Here is a 21400-nt window from a genome sequence, read left to right on the forward strand (position 1 = left end):
TTTCAAGCTGCCTGTGGAACAACTGGGAAATAGCCCCAAAAAGTCACTTTTTTGGTGTAATGTGTCCTCTCTGCTGTGTTTTAATCCCTGAAGCTTGCCCAGAGGGGCTGTTTGGGGCACGCTGTGAGGAGCTCTGTGACTGTGGGGACAACGTCTCATGCCACCACGTAACTGGAGTTTGTGACTGCCCCCGTGGCTGGAGGGGCCGGCGCTGTGAGAAAGGTGAGGAACACTCCTGGGTAAGGGAAACCCAGGGAAACACCGGCTGCTCCAGAGCCTGGGAAGGGGGAAACTTCATTTTTAATGAGAATTACAAGTTGTGGCAAAATATTTTGAGGCTGTGACACAAGATGCTGCTGGGCTGGCTCGGCACCGGGGCAGGAACCCCTCGGGCTCTGATGCCTTCCAGGCTTTAGCAACAGCTTAAAACCCAGGCAGGAGACTCAGATCCCGCTGTTTGTTTTCCCACAGCCTGCCTGCCAGGTTTCTTTGGGAAGAGCTGTGCCAGCCGCTGTGCCTGTCCCCCGGGAGTGCCCTGCCACCATGTCACCGGGCAGTGCGGCTGCCCGCCAGGACTGACCGGCTCTGGATGTGAAAAACGTGAGGAGATGGGAATGGTGCTCTTACAGCTCTGCTGACAGCCTCTGGGAACAGCATGGGGCAAGCAATTCCTGCAGAAAATAGAAGAGGAAAAAATATATAAAAAAAATAAACAAGGAAAACCAGCCCACGAGCAGAGCTGTGCCAAGGAGCAACTCCCAGTCTGGCAGCTGGGTGCATGCCTGAGGAATGTTAGCAGGGCAGAGGGAGCCAAGTGGGAAATCAGAGCTGGGTATTTATCCAGAGGATTAGCAATAAATCACTATTAAAATGAGCTCCTGTGGGTATGAGCAAGTCTGGAAGAGACAGAGATGTGTGAGCACGTTCCTTACGCAGAGTGCTGGATTTGTCCTCTCTGTGTGTGGAGCTTGCAGAAATGTGAGAGCAGGTAGGGCTGGCACAGTAAAAGGCATCTAATTGCCTTTCCTTTAAATCCAAGAATGTCCTGGAGTGGATGAACCTTTTGCATGAGACCCTTTGCTTTTTGGGTGGTGGAGAATTTTACCATAAAAGGCTCTCTAAATCCTGGCTTAAAATAAAATGTTTTAAAAAAAGCCTTGCAGAGAGGGGTGGGATGGCCCCTGAGCACCTTGGTGCCCTGTCTCCTCACAGCCTGCCGGCCAGGGACCTTCGGGGAGGGCTGTGCTCACATCTGCCAGTGCTCTGGAGCCACCCAGGAATGTCACCCTGTCACTGGTGCCTGTGTCTGCCCCCCTGGCTTCCACGGTCCCTCCTGCCAGCTGGGTGAGTCCTGCTCTGCTCCCACTGCATCCCCTTTGCAGGCTGAAAATCCTGAAACCCCTCTGCCACGAGGGATGTGTGTATGAGCTGAGCTCTGGGCGCTTTGGGGCTGCTCTGTGTGACAGAATGGCTCAGAACCCCACTGATGGTGCCAGCCTGGCACAGACTGCTCCCAGCAGAGCTCTGTAGACTGTACAATGCGACGGTGGTCGGGATGGTTGTGACAGACAGAGAGATCTCTATGAGCCAGGTCTTGAAACCTGTGGTTTATTGCATAGGATGTGGGTAAAAGGGTCCTGCCAGGAGCTGCCAGCCACAGCTTGGAGCAGGGCAGAAAGACAGTAAGAGTTCTAAAAGGTAAGAGAGAGAGAAGTAAGAGAAGAAAGTAAGAGAGTGATTTTCCTGTTTACAATACAATAAATTTTCTTCTATGTTGAATATTCTAATTTCCACTAACCAATCTAATACAAGATACAAATCCTATATCATTTACATACAGCATATAAGAATCGTTACATTACCATAATGTGTTATACTTTAAACCCTAAAAACTATTCTTTGGACCCCTTCTGCTAAGCTAGCAGGGTCTTCTCCGACCTTTGGAGCTGCTCTCCAGCAGAAGGCATTGTTCTATCAAGAGGGGATTACTTTTGGCCGGCCATCCTATTGTCTTCTAGTTATTTAGTAACTAAGGTTTGGTATCTCAAAGATGCCTTTTTTCAATCTCGCTGATTGTTTCCATATTCCCAAAGTCTTTTGCTAGGCAATCATATTTATGATGTTTTCCTGTTTCATCCTTCCCAACACCTCCTGTCATGCAAACCCACCTGCTGGGTTTTCCCGGGGTGTCTGGGCCTTGTCCCTGTGTTTCCAGCCACTGTTTGTTGTCCCCTCAGGGTGCTCCCCGGGCTGGTACGGCCGTGACTGCGAGAGGCAGTGCCAGTGCAGGAACGGGGGCAGCTGTGACACTGCCACGGGGATGTGCCACTGCCCCGCCGGCTTCATCGGCGCTGACTGCGGCATTGGTGAGCTCTGCCTCGGCCAGGGGGCTGGCAAGGCAGGGGAGCCTCCTCGGGGGGACCTGAGGGGTGGGAGGTTGTCATGGTCCACTCAACCCGAGCGGGAGTCGTGGTGGTTTGTTTGACCCAGGGTGCAAGAAGCAAAAGGCAAGAGACTCAGGTTTGTTCAGCAGAAAGCAGTAATGCAGTTTATTGCGTGTAACAATTCAGTTTTGCTAGAGAGAGAGAGAGAGAAAGAGAGAGAGAGAAAGAGAGAGAGGGAGAGAGAGAGAGAAAAGATGGGGATATAGCTACTAACAGATGGGACGCATCCTCATGGTCGTCCGATGACAGCCGTGTCTTGGATCCATTGGGGAGAAAGAGATCTCAGGGTCTCTTTAAGAAAGTCACTTTTTATATTCCTTTTCCAAAGACAGTGGCCTCTGGCCAAAAGGTGGGGAGATTTATGGACTATTGTATGTGGAGATCATTGGTCCAAGGAACAGGTGGAACAGGGCGCTACAACCAGTACCCTGCTGAGAGCAGCGTGCCATGGCAGCACCAGGCACAGCTACAAACAGTCCTGGGCAAGCACACACCTCGGCTGGGCCAGAACTCAGGTCCAGAGCGAGTGTGGGGTCCCGGGGTCTCAGTCTCTGAGGATGGTTGGGTGGCAGATCAGAGAAACTTTGGACTGACTCTTACAGAGGTGCAGGCCCTGCCCACAGAAAGGGGGATGAGCAGTACACCAGGCACTGACTGCTGAGAAAAGCTCCTTGTGTCCTTTGTCTCCCTGTCCTGGCAGCAGTGCCCTCCTGCTGTGTCCCAGGGACTGAGCCTGCAGATGATCTTGCTTGCTGGATGCCTAAGCCACAGAAACATTTTTCTGCTCTGTTTATTTTATGATAAAGTGAATTCTCCTGACACACCATGCCCTGACTGTATTGCTGTATTGCCATGGCTGGGCAGCTCTTGGAGCAATCTGGCTTAGTGTGAGGTGTCCCTGCTCATGGCAGGAGGGTTGGGAACAGATGATCTTTAAGGTCTCTTCCAGCCCAAACCGTTCCATGATTCCATGGCGCAGCAGGGCAGGGTTGGAGGCTCCTTCTGCCTCTCATCGCTCAGCTCCAGTGCTGTGCGAATCTTTCCCTCTCCCATTTCCCACCTCCCGCCATTTGGCCTGACCGAAGTTTTTCTCCCTCCAGCATGCCCCGCTGGCCGCTATGGCCAGGACTGTGCAGGGCTGTGTCCCTGCGGGGCCGGCGTTCCCTGCCACCCTGTCACCGGACACTGCGTGTGCCCTCCCGGCAGAGCTGGCCCTGCGTGCGAGCAAGGCAAGTGTGGGAGCGCATCAGGCCTGTCAGGCAGTGCTGGGAAAGGTCCTGGGCAGGAAATTACTTCCTGGCGCTGAGATGTCCGCTCGTTGTGCCCGCAGGTTGTGAGAAGCATCGCTACGGGCCGGGCTGCCAGCAGCGCTGCTCCTGCCGCAACGGGGGACTCTGCGACACAGCCGATGGCTCCTGCTCGTGTGCGCCGGGCTGGACGGGGAAATCCTGCGAATTGGGTAACCCGGCCCGGGTCGATTGTCCATTTCTGTTATCCCACGCGTGCCAGCCCTGCCTTAGCTCAGTGTGGGGCTGCTGAGCAGCTCTGCCGCTCCCTGTCGCCCGCAGAATGCCCGCCGGGATGGTTCGGTGCCGCCTGCCAGCTGCGCTGCTCCTGCCTGCACAACGCCACCTGCGAGCCGGCCACGGGCACCTGCCGCTGTCCCGCGGGCCACTACGGGCCCCTGTGCGAGCACAGTGAGTGCTGGGGCGGGACACCCTCGGCTTGGGGCGTGGGGGGCTCTGAAGCTCGTCCGGAGAGCGGGACGGCAGGACAGGGGTGTGACACCCGTGTCACACTGCAGGACAGGGGTGTGACCGCGGCGTCACACCCCGCGGGGCTCTCCCTGCAGGACAGGAGTGTGACAGCGGTGTCACTCCGTGAGGCTCTCCCTGCACGACACGGGTGTGACAGCGGTGTCGCTCCGTGAGGCTCTCCCTGCAGGACAGGAGTGTGACAGCGGTGTCACTCCGTGAGGCTCTCCCTGCAGGACAGGAGTGTGACAGCGGTGTCACTCCGCGTGGCTCAGCCAGCAGGACAGGGATGTGACACCGGTGTCACTCCGTGAGGCTCTCCCTGCACGACACGGGTGTGACAGCGGTGTCACACTCCGTGGGGCTCTCCCTGCAGGACAGGAGTGTGACACCGGTGTCACTCCACGGGTCTCTCCCTTTTCCAAGGGTTCGCAGCGAGCCTTCCCTAGGTAGCAGCAGCTGAGAGGGGATTTCTGATCGCTGCGTGACCCCACGGTCACAGCAGTGCCCTCCCAAGGCCCGCACATCCCCGCTGCCCGGAGATTTTGGGTACCGAGCAGATGCCGCGGAGCTGAGCTTGGAGCACACGTCGGGCAGGAAGGCTCTCTGCTTCTCCCTGCTGGGCTGACCGCGGCTCTGCTGCACAGCTCCACTCACCAGCTCTCTAACGAGCTTTTCCCGTGCCAGGCTGTCCCCCGGGTTTCCATGGCCAGGGCTGCCGGGAGCGCTGTGACTGCGAGCACGGGGCTGGCTGTGACCCCGCCACCGGGCGCTGCCGCTGTCCCCCCGGGCTGCGGGGCGAGCGCTGCCACACAGGTACCTCCCGTCCTCCCCGGGGGTCCTCGAGGGCCGGGCACGCAGGGCAGGGGCTGCATTCCGTGTCTCACACAGGCTGCGAGGAAGGGACGTACGGCGAGGGGTGCCAGCATCTCTGTGACTGCCCCAGCGATGTCCCCTGTGACCCGGCCACGGGGCGCTGCCTCTGCCCCCCGGGCAAAACCGGCCCCACGTGTGCTGCAGGTGAGCTGGGCAGGGGAGGAAGGGGGCTGTATCATGGGGGTTTTGCTCCAAGAAGCTGGAAGGGGATTTTTTTTGGTGTGTGTCACCTCAAAAAAGTGACAGCGGCAGTGGCACTCACCTCTCTGGCCCCTGTGCGTAGCCAGATCTGAATGGAAATTCTCCCCCAGCCTCCAGAGCCCGTGTGCTCAGACTGACACGGTGAAAAGGCTGAGGATCAAAGGCTGAAGGGACATCCTGGTGGCCTGGGGGTGCTCTGATGTCCTGTGTCACCACAGCAAAAGCTGTCTCTGCCCTGTGCCGCACGCAGCACGAGCATCCCCGCAAAGCTCTGAGCGCTCCTGCCGCGGGCAGCAGCCTGAGCAGCTCTGTGCCCTCCGCAGACTGCCGGCCCAGCCGCTTCGGCCCCGACTGCCGCCTGCCCTGCCAGTGCCTCCCCAGCAGCTCCTTCTGCAGCGCCCGGAACGGGCAGTGCCTCTGCCTGAACGGCCACACCGGGGCCACCTGCCGGGAAGGTGAGCGCAGGGAGGGACGAGCACAGCCACTGCCACCGGCTGCAGAGCCCGAGGGGAGGCTGTGCCTGTGCTCGGAGTGTGGCTCCTGGACCAGGGGTTGGGTTTGGGGACAGTAAATCAGCTCAGTCCAGTCACTTCTGTAGCACTTTCCTCCTCCAAGCCCCTCGGTTGGTCTGACCTGTTTGCTGTCACTGCAGCCACGGTGGGGGTTTGTGAAGTCTCAAAACAAAGCTGTTTAGCAGCCTGACCAGAAATGTGCTCCTGGAAAAGCCACAGGGCACAAATTCCACTCTCCAGTGAGCACTCTGGAGCAATGATCCTGTGCACTAACAGCAGTGGAAACCCCCACCCTCCTCATTTGTGCCCAAACCATCACTGAACCTGCTGGCTCAGGGGGGTGGGGGGCAGGAGGGTCTGACCCAAACCCACAGACTGGGACCAGTGTTCCCAGCTCCCAGTGGGGAGGGGAATGGGCAGCAGTGTGGAGGGTCAGCCCTGCAGCAGGAACTGACCTGTCCTGTCTTCCCTTCCAGCCACACAGTCCCTGCCACCCACCAGGCCACCACCACCCCCAGAGGAGCTCTGGCCAGTGGAGAAATAGATCCTGCTCCAGGAGCACTCCCTTGGTTTAACCAAGCAGCCACCTGAAGAAGCCAATGACCTGTAATGAACTCATTTATGAGCCACATGAGCAGCTCTCCTCTCCTGACCCCCCCAGCTGCTGCTTTTGGGTGGTCTGGGTGAGGCTGAAGTGCCCAGTTTAACCAGTTCACTGTGCCAGCGCGGGCTGGCCGTGAGGACACGTGCCCACACCAGTGCATGCCTTGGCCAGAGAGCAAGAAGGGATCAATTCTGGCCAGGGTCAGTGGACTTTGACAGCTTGTGACACATTGCTGGCCTTCAGCTTCTGGGTGCTGGGCTTGGGAAGGGGGCTGAAATCGTGGTCCAAATCAGGTATTTATGCATCAATATTTATGGGAAGCTGCACCACAGTGTTGTCAGGACTGACAGTGCCTGCCTCTCCTGAGACTGGGTCTCCTATGGATGTACCACCTCACTTGAATTATTTTTTTAAATTTGAATTTTCCATGGTGTTTTACTGTAAATGGCCATTTGCCAGGGGAAAGTATGCAGGGCTCCAGCACTCACCTGCAGAGCTGGTGCCTCCTTGCTGACAGAACAGGCTGTGCTAGCCAAGCTTGGCAGGGACCTGGAGCCTGTTCTTCATGCCAAGAGTTTGTCAGCCCATGGACCAGGAGCTTGCCAGCCCATGGTGTCACTTACTCCAAGAAGAAGCAAGCCTAAATCAGGTGTGGCAATCAGAGATACTGCTTGGATGGAGACAAAGTGCTCACACATCTGGTCAGTGCAAATCCAGTTGGAATGGCCTTGCCCAGCCCTGAATCCTGAGTTATTTTGCCATTCCAGTCAGAGCCAGGAGCTGACCACCTGCAGCAGTGGGGAATGTCACCACTCCAATGTCACCACATCACCCTGGCCAGGGCCCAGGGCCCCCTTTGTTTGCAGAGCTCCTGGACAGGTGAAGCCACTGCCAGAGGAACCCCAGCTCTGCAGGGAAGAGGGACAGCCCTGTCCCATCCCATCCCATCCCATCCCATCCCATCCCATCCCATCCCATCCCATCCCATCCCATCCCATCCCATCCCATCCCATCCCATCCCATCCCATCCCATCCCATCCCATCCCATCCCATCCCATCCCATCCCATCCCATCCCATCCCATCCCATCCCATCCCATCCCATCCCCACTCCAGAGGCTGCAGCACAGCCCTGCCCAAGGTGCTTGGCCTTTAAATTATTCCCACAGGGGCCAATTGAAAATAATAAAAGAATTGTTTCTTTTCCTGATGGAATTTATTTTAATCTGTATATAACTTGTAATTTTGGGCTAATTCCTCTCTTATTTTATTTCTTCCTTAACAGTATTTTTTTTGCATTAGATATCATTCTTGTGAAGAAATCATGTTAATATAATATGTAGTGAAGGACCAAAATCGTGTTGTTGGGGTTGGATGTTGGATAAGCAGGGAGCAGGAAGATTCAGTCCATGTGCCAAATGACCCCAGTCAGTGCTGCCAGTGGTGCTGCTGATTCTCCAAACAATCATCCCTGGGCTCCCCTTTGCCTTGAAACTCCTGGGGCCTTGGAGGAAGGTTCCAGTGACTGGAGCAGCACAGGAGGAGGAGGAGGCCAGTGGAGATGCTCTGCCTCGATGGCCCTGCTCCAGGAGAACATGGGAATGGCCTTAAACACAGGGACAGATCCATCCTGTCCCATTGCAGCTGCAGCTCTGTGACTCCTGGCAGCTGCTCGGAGCAAACCACATGTCTGAGCATGGGACTGCAGCAGCCCTGTACCTGTATTTTTATATAAAGTTCTTTATTGTTCATATTTCTTAATAAAGTTTCTTTTCTTCCTCTTTTGTTGTACTGTTTCCCTTTTTGGATTTTTAATTCAGTGCTGATGAAAAATGTTACTTTCTCCGCAGTTAAAAGAAATAAACAGAAAGTCTGGCTGAGTTTCTACTTACCTTGCCTCTCTGAAATACTCCTGACAGCTGCTCCAGGTGACAGCAGGCTGGCAGGGGCTCTGGAGGGTGTGTGAGAACATGTAGAGGCCACAGCAATGCCACCAGCAGAATGAAGTTTCTTTTTAGGGCTCATAGCTGTGAGAACTTGGCTCCTTGGAGCTCAGGGACACTCACCACTAACAGAGGACACACGGCTCATTGGAATCCAAGAATTTATTGTTACCTTAATTTACATTTTGAACAGTTTGATCAGAACAGATCTTACATCAACGCTGCCCCTGTGAATGTGAAGTTGGCAGTGTATGGGGCTGGCTCACCCCAAAATTGTAGCTGCCATGTCCCCTGCACGGGGTGTGAGGGGCTGAGCCCCGGGCAGAGCCCCCGCCCCAGCTGAGAGGAGGGAAAGGCAGGTGGGAGCTGCAGCACTGCTCCTCATCCTGCCCCTGCTTCCCCCTCTGCCTGGAGCATATCCCAGTCCTGGTGCTGAGCTGACTCCATGGGAACAACTCTGGCATCAAGTATTTTATCAAGTGACCAAAAAGTGTCTGGCATCACCTCACCTGGGCAGGGCATGGCTCTGCCCAAAGGGCTCAGAATTATTGTGGGGGAGAGAGACAGAAAAAAGTGAAACAGGAGCAAAATCTGGGTTGAGGAATAAGCCAAGCACATGGATTCAAGCCCCAATCCTGACTGGGGTGTGCTCTCCCCACACCAGGTGTGCTGGCCCAGCTGCCAGCAGGGACGGAGATGGTGGCACAGGCACCTCAGAGCAGCTCCAGCCTTTCCAGCCGAGCCAAGGCTGTTCCGGGCCAGCAGTGCCAGCGCTGCCAGGCGTGTCACACAGCGCCCTCCTGGCCATGACATCTGCCACCCCAGACAAGCACAGTCCGAGGAGGAAGGCTGTGCTGCTGCCAGCTCCCCGTGGGCTCAGGCTGCAGCTCCCTGGGGCAGAGGTCCCTCTGGCTGGCCCTACACGTCGGTCTCGATGCGCAGCCGCTCCATGCGCCGCACGTTGCCCTCGGCGGCCACGCGGCTGGTGATGGGCCGGGCACAGGCCTGGGGGAACCAGCCCCGCTCCCCGTCCCGCAGACGCTCCCCCCAGCACCAGCCTGGGGGAGAAAACAGCACTGACAGGGCCAGGAAGGGCCATGGATCCTGGGGAACCAGCCCTGCTCCCCCCAGCACCAGTCTGGGGGAGAAAACAGCAGTGACAGGCCCAGGATCCTGGGGGAACCAGCCCTGCTCCCCCCAGCACCAGCCTGGGGAAGAAAACAGCACTGACAGGGCCAGGAAGGGCCATGGATCCTGGGGAACTAGCCCTGCTCCCCCCAGCACCAGCCTGGGACAGAACACAGCAGTGACAGGGCCAGCAATGACAATGGATCCTGCATCACTCTCCTCCCCAGGAGGTGCTGGCTAGAAGCATCCAGGGATGGCAGGGGAGGAGGTTTCTGATTTACTGCCTGCTCTGGGGGATGTCTTCTCTCACTTCTGAGGCCTGTGCTGCTGGTGCCAGCACACAGGAGTCACCCCTAAGGAAACAGCAGTGCCACCTCCCTCAGCCCCCCAAGACCCACTGTCACCTGCTGGGACACAGCAGCAGCCAATGCCATGGGTCCCACCAGCACCCAGGGCTTCCTGGAAGCTTTTGCAATTGCTAAAATCCCATTCCTGGGGATCACTGAAGGTTGCCCCTGCCCTAGCTGTGGTGAGGTCAGAGCCTGCCCCAACCCAGGCACTCACCGTCCTCTTCCCCCAGCACCAGCACAACGTCTGCCTGCTGCAGGGACAGCTCATCTGCCTCCTTGCCCAGGTAGGCACGGGTCACCTCCACCTGGCTCAGGTCTGCAGGACAGGGGACAGCAGGGACAGTGAGCCAGCACAGTCCCCTGTGACACCCCAGCTGCCCACCCAGTGCCCCACAGCACAGCATGTTCCATTCCCTCCTGTCCCCGCCCCTTATCCCTCCAAGCTTGTGGAACCTCCTCTAACAACAGCTGAATGCATTCCTGGAATTCCTGTGCCTCCCAGGAAATGCATTTAAGGTTAATTGTGACTGATAACTTCATGGGAGGCAACTCCTAAGGAGCAAAGCACAGGATTTTCCTCTGCATTGGCAGGAGTGGAGGAGAAGCAGGGCCTGCAAATGCTCCAGTGCAACAGGGAATGCCAGCAGAGCCAGCTGCCCTCTGGCACAGGGTACCTCCTTTGGGAGTGGTGTCAGGCTTCTCCTTCTCCCTGTGCATCAGCGCTGCCATCCACCGGGCCCGGTCACTCCTGCCAGAGGGAAACACAAGGAAAGCCTTAGGACAGCATCCCTGTGGCCTGCAGCAGCTGGGACATTCCCAGCAGGATGAATGCTATCCAGGGGAGTCAGACTGGACAAGAATTTGATCAGACTATTCAGTGTAAGGACACTTCCCAAGTGGCACAAGCTGCTTTGCTTTCTTTGGACTAGGAAAGCTGAGGTGGGAATTATATGGGAAATATAAGGGAGAGGAAGGAACAGAGCCTGGGAGAAGCCTGTGCACATCCCCATTGCTGGGAGGAGGAGTGTGGGGGTAAATGGAGATTTGCAGAAGCCTCAGAGGATTCCCAGCTCATCCCACGAGCCAGAGCACAATCCCAGCGTGGCACTCACAGCGTCTCTGCTGACAGCAGCACCTCTTCCCGCCGGCCCTCGCTGTCCTTCTCCAGCACCACCCGCAGCAGGTGCCCACCAGCCTTGCCAGGAGGAGGGGAGGGTGGATCTGAGCTCTCCACCTTCTCCACAGTGACCTGGTCCAGCGTGGCGTAGTTCATGACCGTGTAACTCTCCTCGCTGTGGCACAGACGGGATCAGTGCCTCAGCTGTGGGGTCTGGGCCATTTCCCAGCTCCCAGCCTGGCACAGGAGGCTCAGCAGGCATTGCCAGAGCAGCCTGGAGCTGATGCTCAGGGTGGGAATGACTCTGGGCACTTGCTGGCCACCCACCCACCGAGGCAAAGCCACCAGTGGGACTGGGGCTTCTCTTCTGGCTGACAAGGGACACCCCAAAAAGGCAAAACCAGGGAAATCTCACTGATTTCTCTTGTTTGTGCTGCTCAGGAAATTGAGCTGTTCTCCAGGAAAGGCAGGGCCCTCCCTGCAGCCTCACCTCTTCTTCTTGGTGATGATGAGGACGTCGTTGAAGAGGAAGAGGTGGCAGAGGCGGCCGGCGCCGCGGCGGAAGAGCCCGGCCTCCTCCGAGAGCAGCAGCTGCAGCTCGCCCCGCTTCAGCAGCCACCTCGACACCGAGACCAGAGGGAAAGGCTGCAACAGCCAGGGAAAGGCTGGGTCACTGCCCTCCTCACCAGCAGCAGGCAAAATCAAGGCAAGGAGTGAACCTGCAGCGGCTCTGGGGTCAGCTGGGGTGGATACACCGCATGTGTTAAAGTGTTTTTTAAAAAGGAGTTTCCAGGGGGCAGGTGAAAGGTGGAGCAGCCGTGCACCCCAGTCCAGCACACCCAGAGATGCAGCCCCTGGGCCCCAGTCACACTGGGTGACACTGTCATGGCTTTACCACACCCTTTAGAAACTGCCTGCATCCAGCAGCCCAGTCCAGCCTTCCCAGCAGGATTCCCAGCACAGGTCTGACCTGCCTGAACAGGCCCCACAAGACCTCCCACCACCACTCCCACAAGACCTCACCTTCTTCTTCCCAAATTCCAGCTGTTTCTGCAAGGTGTACATCTGCTCCGTCCTCTCCATAGCCCGAGCTCCATCATTGCAGCTCTTGACCAGCTGGGAAGAGAAAAACATCCCAAGGGAAGCAGAGAACGGTCAGACACTGAGCCCATCTCCCACACCACCCTCAGCATTAGGGACAGGACAGACAGACAAATCCTGGCACAAGCTTCACTACAGGTGTGGGAAAAGGCAGTGGGATGCTCTCCTGGAGAGAGATGGCACATGGACTCTGCCTGGAGAAGGACTCAAGTGAATCTGCACCAAAACTGAGGAGCAACAGGAAGAGGAAGAATGAATCATCTGAGAAGAGCTCAAGACAGGAGGATGGACAAGCACACAGAGGGGAAGATTCTGCTCAGATGTGAGAGCAGGACAGACTGGGAGCAGCAGGAATGTGCTGCCAAGAGTGGCTCTTCAGGGTGATGAAAGGAAGAGTCACCACTGGCATGGTGGTGGCCACAGCCTCTGTGGCCCTTTGGCCTGTGTGAGTGACCAGTGGATGACAAAACACAGGGAGATGAGATCCAGGAGCAGGGACAGTGCACAGCTCATGGCTCCTGCACTCCACACTTCCCTCTCTGCTTCATTCACTGCCCTTTGCCCAAATCCCCAAAAACCACGCTGAGAGCTGTCTCAGGGACAAAGATGGGCCAAAGAGGAAAGAAGAAAAGAGGACAAGAAAAAGGAACAAACCAAGACAAGGTGACAAAGGTGAGAAGGGAAAAGAAGTGTTGATCCGGCAGCTGTTTGGAGCAGAGGAGCCTCAAGTGAACTGGTGCTGGGAGGGAAATGAGAAGCCAGAATGGCAGAGTTGGATCAGCCTCCAGAGGGCTGAGCTGGCAGGAGCAGAGCTGGGGGCTGGCAGCTGGGCCTCACCTTGCTGATGGCCTTCACAGCACGGGTAGCAGCTCCATATGCTGCAGTGTGTACGTTTGTTTTTTGCTGGACGGTCTGGAATTCCAAGATAAGAAGCTTTAGTGACATTGCAGCACAGAGAAGGGAGCATCAGCTCCAGGATTTCAGGATGCCACATGTGGATTGAGCTGCTCCCAGTGGTCAAAGGAAGGTTTAACAGTGCTGGGAGATGGGAATCTGGGGGTTTCGTGCCTGGCCCTCACCCCTGCAACCCACCACAGACTGGGAGCAGTAGGAAATCCTACATCCAGCAGCTTGGCCATTTAGAAAAGATTTCCATGAAGAATACAAGACCTGCTTTCCATTCCTAGGCTGCCTGACCACCCACCAATCAGGACACTTGTGCCACCCCACCCTGGGACAGAAGCAGCTCAGGTTGCTCAGATGGGTGGCACTAAGACACAAAGTGCTATTCACAGAGCTTTAAGCTGCACACCTGACACCTCCCCAGTGAAGCAGACTGCTCTGGATATAAATCACAGAATCACAAAATATGCCAAGTTGGAAGAGACCCATTAGGATCAAGTCCTGGCCCTGCACAGGACACCCCAGGAATCCCAATATGTGCCTGAGAGTTATCCAAATGCTTCTCCTGAATACAGGAGCATCCAGGGCCCAGCTGCAGAGGGCTGGAAGTCCAAGCAGAGGCTGTCCTGGGCTCAGCAAACAAAGGGAATAGCAGAGTCACCTCTTCAGAGGTGCCAGGCAATGCCACTGTGTGACTACTTACATCTAAGAGCAGAGGAAGCCGTGTTACCCTCTGCATGGGCAGAATGAGAAATGAGATCATTGGCAGGCCTCCACACTCTGGTTTCCTTTCAATTTGTTTCAGGGTCTCTTTAAATAAGGGGTTTGTGGTTCTGGAACAGGACAAGAAAGCTCCATTAACTCTGTTCTTCAGCTGTCAGGATTTTATAGCAGCTCTCCATGCACGGGAAATGCAGAGCAGTGATGGCACTGCCTGGGGTGCTCATTGTCATTCTGCCAGGCTTGGAGTGCCCAGCTGGGCAGAAAAGGGACTGACCCCACAACAGGTGGTGGGAAAGCACTCAGAGAGAGATGGTGAGCCCACCAAAAGCTGGGTAAAGCCACAGATGTACCAACAGCAGACTCAGATTTGTCTGGAGATGAACAAGGTGCATCCCTGTCCCTACGTGTTATTGACCTCTGCAACCCCTGGAGCCTAGACCCCCTCAGAGGAAATTCCTTGGCCAGCCTGAGCCCTGTACTCACAGCAGCTTATCCAGTGTCCTCTGCTGATAGACTTCATTGGAGCAGTAGCTGATGTAGGGGTTGAAGTGTTTGGAGGCGTGCTCCTCCACGATGTCACTGATGTCAGGGATCAGGAGGTGCTCCTGGTGTCGCTTCTCCAAGTCTTCGAAGAAGCTGAGGAGAGAATTTAAACAACCTCACCACATGACTCACTAGGGCCAGACAAACTGAGTGTTCCCACTGTGGCTTTTCCCAGAGGAGATGGGGCCTGGATCCCTTCTGGCAGGGCAGCTCCAGCAGCTGAGACAGCCACTCCTTCCCCAGAGGCACACGCTTCCTCCATTCCTGCACGGGATCCCTCCTCCACCTCAGCCCTCCACGAGGTTCAGTTTCTGCCCCATTGGGAAGCCACAAGCCCTCAACGCCCCCACAGCCATTCCCAGGGCTGCTGCATCCTCCTCCTGCTGCTTTCCCACATGGACACAGCTCATCCAGCACCAGCTCCCAAGGCATTTCCTCCCCACCTCCCAGCGAGTCCCTTCAACAATCCAAGGGATGGTTGGTTTAGCACTGCAAATAAAAAGCTCAGGGTCCCCTCCCAGGCCTGCCTGGTCCCAGCCCCAGGCCCCCCTTGCCTCGTGCTGACTGTCAGGATGTCCCCAATGTTGGAGAAGAGGTGGTGGTGCTCAGTCTGAGTCATGGTCTCCTTCAGCTCCTCTGACCTCATGAAATGTCCCACCAGGATGCTCAGGCTGTGCATGTAGGAGTACTCTGAAGTGATGATCTCAAACATTGCCTGGACAAAGCAGGGAAGATGCAACAGCACAAACTGACTGGACAAAGCTAGGAATTAATTGTTAAATCTTATTTATACTCCTTTGGCACAAAGCCACTGGAAATTAATTAGCTCCATGTTGGTTCTCTGTCACCTCATGCATGGCCTGGCCAATACCAATAGTCCAAGTGTGTTTTAGGACACTCAGTCATTATAAAGCCATAGCATGAAGATGTTTTCCCTTCCCATGGAAGCTGCCTGTTTCCCCATTGATTTGTGCAGGTGAGCCCTCCCAGCACTGCCCAGTCCTGTAGCAGCTGGCAGCAGCAGCACCATGAGCTGAGCCCAGATCCACCTGGAGCTGACCCTGACAGAGCCATGTGTGTCCCACAGCCTTTGGTGCCTCTGCAGAGATCCTGGGCACATCCCAGCCTCTCTCACCTCCTGCCTCTTGCGCTCCTCAGCCGAGATCCTCTGCAGGATGCCTGACTCCAGAACCTGTGGATGAGCAGGAACGGTGGTCCTTGCACACCCTCGAGTGTGGTCTGGGGCTGTGTCAGCTCCATGGCACATCCCACCACCTCACACCACCAGAACCCATCATAAACCATCTACAGAATGTAACACACCATCACACACCAGTGTACACCATCACAAACCATTACAAACCATCAGAAACCATCACACCCCACTGCTCACTGCCATCCCTGCCCATCATCACTCACTCCTGCATCACCCAGCCCCCCAGCCCCTAGCAGCTGGCTGCTGCCACTCCCTGGATGAAGATTACTCTCCCCACAGTCTGCAGGGAAAGCCCAGCAAGGAGCATCCACCTTCCCCTCAGCTGTGGGTGAAGCCCAACCACAGCAGCACCACCTGCACCGACAGCCCTGGGCAGACCCTGTGTGTCCCAGCCAGGGCTGGACAGCCCAGAACATCCCAGCACAAGGACTAATGATGTGGAATCATCCCCTCACAACTCCCAGAGCCTCTGGGCTGCTGGCCCTACCTCTGGGAGCTGGCTCCAGGTCACCTGGGCCGGGCGGTAGCTCTGCACCACGATAGCAGTGCCCAGAGGGGACGGCTCCTCTGGCAGGGACTCCTCCAGCAAGTCTTCGTCTGACTCATGGCTGACAGAGTTCAGACCTCTCTCACGGATCTCCTGATACAGTCGAGGCTCTGCAGAGGACAAGACACAAGGTCAACACCACAGCCTCTCCCAGCCCACGGCTTCCCTTCCCAACCACGGCCGCCTTGCCCTGCTGGCCATGAGCCACAAGCTCCAGCGAGCCTGGGCCAGAAACTCCCTGATGAGGTTGGACTTTGCACTGTGCTGATTACCCAGCGGATCCTGCTCCCAACAGCCCCCACAGCTCTCCCACTTTCCCTGGGAACCATCCATCTGTGAGCATGGCAGCAACTGGAGCGTTACCAGCCCCAGCAGTGGGAAAGCAGGGCAGCAATGCTCCTGCTGCTCCGGGGAAATAGAGACAAAAGATATGGCCCCAGGCCATGGGAGCAGCACAGTGGGGAAGGGCCTTGCAGGGATTTGCTGGGATGAGGCAGAGGGGCGAGGGGCCAGGAGCACTCACGGTCCTTGAACGAGCCACCACGCTTCTGCACCCGCTTCCGCCCGAGGGTTCTCTGCAAGGGCAAGAGGAGAGCCTGCTGTGGTTACACACTTCTGAGGCCTTCTCAGAACTCTTCCAGGAAAAGGGAGAGTTACCTGTGCCAGTCAGTCCACACCACCCTGTTCTTTCAGCCTGCCTTTTGTCTGCACTCTGTTTGCCTTACCCAGGTGACTCAGCTTTCACCTCCCATAACCAGGGTCACGCTCAGAACCATTCTGTACCTGCACTGCTGCTGTCAAATCTCTCTTCCACCTGGACTTTGCCTGCTCTGGAGTCTCCCTTTCCCCGGACGTGCTTCACCCATGTTTGTGTACGACTGGAGCCGCTCTCCCGGCCAGCCCCACCCTGCAAACATCTCACAGGCTCCTGCCAAGCGTCCAGTTCCACTCCCCATGAAAGCCATGTCAGATATTCCCAGGCTCTCCAGGGACCTGCAGCACCTGCTGGTGACAGGGAGCTTCCCAAGGCAGCAGCAAACCAGCTCCAGAACTGACCGCAGCTTGGGCCCTGCAGCTCCTCTGTCCAAGCAGGACCTCATCCCAGCCTGACAGGAGTGACAGCAGGTGCCAAACCCACCTTGCTCCTGCCAGGGCTGCGGTCAGGCAGGGCGCTGCCATCCTCAGACACGGGCTTCAGCGAGGCAGTGGCCTTGGCTGGCTCCAGCTCGGCGCCCAGCCCCTTCATGGCCGCACGGTAGGACATGTTCCTCAGGCTGCGCTTGAGGGCCCCCCCGCCATCATCCTCATCCTCATCCTCCGCCTCCAGGGCCAGCACGGGGACGGCCGCCAGCTTCGGCTCGGGGCTCAGGGGCTCCCGGCTCGCCCCGAAGCTCTGGGGCCGGGAGGGGCTGTTCTTGGGCTTGGAGGAGACGGCCAAGCTTTTGGGGATGAGCTGCTGCGTCCCCACCTTGAGCGCGGCCGGGCTCTCGGTGCTGAGGATGATGCGGCGCGGCTCGGCCGAGGTGGGGGAGGCCAGCGGGGTGGCACTGGGAGCCGGGGCGGAGCTGCGCTTCCCAGGGACACAGGTCGGGCTGGGGGGCTCCGGCCGTGCTGGGTGGCATCGGTACTCCAGGAGCAAGGTCTTGTCATCCACTGAGCTGCCAGAGCGGCTCCGAGACATGGCGGTGGGCCAGGGGAGCAGCAAGCTGAGGAGACAGACAGACAGACAGACAAAGTGGCTGAACTGACAGACAGACAGGTGCCAGTAAGGCAGCAGGAATTTACACTGAGCCACAGGAACCTTGGGAAAGCACAGAACTCGGCCTCTGAATTCCCAGGTAATCCACAGGCAGGACCTGTATGGACACACTCAGGATGCTGTCACCGCCTGCACTGCTCACGGGGTCACCTGGGTGCCAGGACCAGGCTGGGGCTCCAGGATGTGGTCAGGCTCTGGGAACAGCCAGGCTGTGCCACAGGGACCAGGAACAGCCAGGCACCAGGAACAGCCAGGCACCAGGAACATCCAGGCTGTGCCACACAGGCTCCAGGAACAGCCAGGCTGTGCCACAGGGACCAGGAACAGCCAGGCTGTGCCACAAGGACCAGGAACAGCCAGGCTGTGCCACAGGGACCAGGAACAGCCAGGCTGTGCCACAGGACCAGGAACAGCCACCGGCCCCAGGAACAGCCAGGCTGTGCCACAGGGACCAGGAACAGCCAGGCTCCAGGAACAGCCAGGCACCAGGAACAGCCAGGCCGTGCCACAGGCCCCAGGAACAGCCAGGCTCCAGGAACAGCCAGGCACCAGGAGCAGCCAGGCTCCAGGAACAGCCAGGCCGTGCCGCAGGGACCAGAACAGCCAGGCCGTGCCGCAGACACCGGGCAGGTTCAGGCCTGAGCCAGGCAGGCCCGGAGCCTCCCCAGCTGCCACACCTCCGTGTCCCCTCATTCCCCTCCGGTGCTGCCAGCCGCCACAGCCCTCTGCATCCTCCTGAATCCACCTCCCCCGGGCTGTGGAATCCCCACGGTGCCTGGCCATGAACCCTGCGCTCCTCCAAGCTGGAACCTGCCCCAAACCGTGCTGAAGGGCGGCTCCACGACGCCCACAGAAACACCTGCCCCAGTCCCTGGGGCTCCTCAGCCGGGGTTAAGGTCACTCATCCCCTCCTGTGCCACACACAGAGCCGTGCACCCACGGAACTCTGCCCCTACAGAACAGACAGAGCGTTTTATGGCCTCTGCCTGTTACATAACTCTGGGAGAAGTTTAGCTGTCCTCCACTGAGATCCCATTGTGTGCCAGTGCCATCTCCAAGCTGTTCCCTTTCAAAGACCAGGAAACAAACCAGGGCTGACCGTGCTTTTCCCAGCATGAATGACTGGCAGGAGGACAGCACAGACCCATCAACAACAGCTCATTTGACAGAGATGCTGCTCATTCCACTGTCCTGGGATGCAGGACACATGCTCTGTGTCTGCCAAGTGTCCCGCAAAGCGCCGCATTCTGCTCTTAACCCCATCCTGGCTGAGGATGAAGCTTATCCTAAGCTCTGGTAGCAATAAACAGGCCAAAATCCAGAGGGTCTGGGGGTCACAACATCCACAGCTCTCGGTGCTGGGGGGGAGGGAGGCTCGGTGGCCACCCAGGGCACCGATCCCCGTGTGGTGACACACGGGCACAGGCACCATAACTCGGTACTTCCACCCCTGCGGGGTGCAGGGCTGTGAACGGGCTGGGAGCAGGGCGGGGTACAGCCCTAGGAAGCACCAAACCCCTCTGCCATGGACCCAACCCCCCCGGGCACCGCCGGGCGCTGAGACCCGCGGGGACAGCGGGGACAGAGCGGCGGGGACGAGCCCCCCGGCAGGGACGGCACAGCCGGTGTTCGCCGTCCCCTCCCCGGAAGGCGCTCGGCAGCCGCTCCCCCGGCGCCGCCGCCCGCTCGGCTGCCCCGCAGCCCCGGTGCCGGTCCGGTCCGGTCCGGTCCGGTCCCTCCCCGGGGTCCCCGCTCCCTCCGCAGCGCCCCCGCCCCGACCCCGCCGCGCCCGCACCTACCCGCGCCCCTCGGAGCCAGCGCGGCGGGGCCGGACCGGGACGGGCTGGGCGGGACCGGGGCGGGACCGGGGGAGGTGCTGCTCCGGCCCCGGGGCCGTGCCGGGATGGAGGTGCCGCTCGGCGCACGGAGCCGCTGTTCCGCGCATCCCGGCTCTGCTCCCGGGGTCACCCCCGCTTGCCAGGGGTGACAAATTAATTAAGCGTCCCTAGGAGCAGTGTTTTGCCTCTTCCTGATGAGTGTTAATTAGGTGTTTGCGCGGAGAATCTCGGCATTCCCCATCCCCTAAAGCCGCCTCTGCCAGGTGGATTATTCGGTGTAGTTCTCCTGTCACGTTAACGGTGACAAACGAGTGTGCCCCGGCTGTCCTCGGGGTCTGGCCGACATACACTCAGTATTTCAGCAGCGCAGGGACTGTCCCTTACTGCAGGCGTGTCTGATGCTCGCTTTAGTTGGGTCAAAGGTAACCTCGGGCGATCCCTCCGGATGCACAAAGCATCACTTTCGGCTGCTTTTGGACGCTGCAGCTACTGGGAAAGAGGATCTGAGGGTCAGGCTGCTGCCAGCTGCCCAGTAAGGCTCAACAGTGCTCTGTGTCTTTACTGGGAACAGACTTTTCCTTGACCTTCTCTTTTGCCCCCCTGTTCTGCTCCTCCCCATCCCCCAAATGGGGCCTTTTTCTCACTTGTTTGTGGTGAATCTCAAGCACTTTGTGCATGACAAAGTCCACTTGTCAGCAATATTCTTTTAAATGCCTCTGTTCTCTCCACTCCGGGACTTGCCTGACAATCGCCCCATTATCACAGCTTTCTTATCCCATGGATTTTTTATCCTTTCCCTCCGGGGCTAATAAGGAGAAAGGCTCCAGCGAGAGGAGGGCTCCTACTCAAGGGTTCAGCTCCGACTGAAACCCTCCCGATCGTGGGGAAGGGCCATTATCCCGAATGTGGGACACCATCATTTGATCACCATGAATGACTTTTTGAAGCGAGGCCATTCATCAGTTGTGTAATGGGGTTTTTAGCTCAAAGACCTGGCTTTCAAGTAATTTCTGCTCCCAGGGTCCCCTGGAGCTGAACCATCTGACCGCTATCACTGGGCAGTTCGATGCTCTGCGCTCTGGTTGTGAAAGGAAATAGGGCTGACATTTTCCATCAGCTCACCGATGCCCCATCCCAACACTCACTCTCACTGCTCCCTGTGCAAACATCCCATCCCTTCAGCGGGATGTGATGCCCCTGCTTTGCACTGGAGAGGCCTCGAGTGCTCTGTCCAGCTCTTGGTCCCTCACAAGAGAGATATTGAGAGGCTGAAACATTTCCAGAGAAGGGCACAGAGCTGGGGAAGGGGCTGGAGAAGTCCTCTGAGGAGCAGCTGAGGGAGCTGGGGGGCTCAGCCTGAGAAAAGGGGGCTCAAGGGGAACCTTCTGGCTCTGCTCAACTCCCTGACTGGAGGACAAGGGACAGGATGAGAGCAAACAGCCTCAGGTTGTGCCAGCAGAGGCACAGGTTGGATAAGAATTTTTTAATGGAAAGCCATTGGAAGGGCCTGCCCAGGGAGGTTTGGAGCCCCACCCCTGGAGTGTCCCAGGAAAGCCTGGATGTGGCACTCAGGGCCCTGTTCTTGGTGACAAGGGGGGGATGGATTTGGCACAGGCTGGGCTGGATGGTCTTAGAGAACTTTTCCAACCTTAATCATTCTGTGATTCTGTGATTCTGACCTCAGCAGCAAGTGGGGTGGCCATAATTTAATTTTTTGAAGCGCTTTTGAATATTACAAACCACACACACACACAACATCAGACCCCACAGCTGCTGCAGAGCAGCAAAGCCAGACAGGGACACACCCAATGTCCCGTTCTTGGGGACGTTTTCCATGGCTATT

General features: G+C 57.5%; 2 protein-coding genes across 4 annotated transcripts in view; one reads left to right on the top strand and one right to left on the bottom strand.

Annotated features, from left to right (window-relative positions):
- MEGF6 (multiple EGF like domains 6) overlaps window positions 1-8373 on the top strand; it is an 81285-nt gene extending 72912 nt beyond the window's left edge. For 2 of the 3 annotated variants that reach the window (XM_056508177.1, XM_056508180.1), the window contains 11 exons: window positions 94-222; window positions 472-600; window positions 1213-1344; window positions 2238-2366; window positions 3545-3673; window positions 3775-3903; window positions 4013-4141; window positions 4886-5014; window positions 5090-5218; window positions 5599-5730; window positions 6264-8373. In XM_056508177.1, the coding sequence (XP_056364152.1) occupies window positions 94-222; window positions 472-600; window positions 1213-1344; window positions 2238-2366; window positions 3545-3673; window positions 3775-3903; window positions 4013-4141; window positions 4886-5014; window positions 5090-5218; window positions 5599-5730; window positions 6264-6331 (1364 nt within the window). In that variant the 3' untranslated portion in view covers window positions 6332-8373. Of the gene's footprint in view, window positions 1-93; window positions 223-471; window positions 601-1212; window positions 1345-2237; window positions 2367-3544; window positions 3674-3774; window positions 3904-4012; window positions 4142-4885; window positions 5219-5598; window positions 5731-6263 lie in introns of all 3 variants that reach the window. The other variant, XM_056508178.1, reaches the window with a different exon arrangement.
- Window positions 8374-8476: 103 nt separating this feature from the next.
- ARHGEF16 (Rho guanine nucleotide exchange factor 16) lies at window positions 8477-19572 on the bottom strand. Its single transcript, XM_056508181.1, is given in 16 exon segments — window positions 8477-9390; window positions 10025-10126; window positions 10485-10558; window positions 10923-11102; window positions 11418-11572; window positions 11951-12043; window positions 12866-12940; window positions 13635-13764; window positions 14138-14290; window positions 14752-14912; window positions 15333-15389; window positions 15901-16070; window positions 16484-16535; window positions 17099-17484; window positions 17487-17666; window positions 19519-19572. Coding segments are annotated over 15 exon segments (2052 nt in total). The 5' UTR covers window positions 17611-17666; window positions 19519-19572; the 3' UTR covers window positions 8477-9250.
- Between the last annotated feature and the right edge of the window lie 1828 nt (window positions 19573-21400).

This window comes from Oenanthe melanoleuca, chromosome 21, assembly GCF_029582105.1.
Source record: "Oenanthe melanoleuca isolate GR-GAL-2019-014 chromosome 21, OMel1.0, whole genome shotgun sequence".
Lineage (NCBI taxonomy): Eukaryota > Metazoa > Chordata > Aves > Passeriformes > Muscicapidae > Oenanthe > Oenanthe melanoleuca.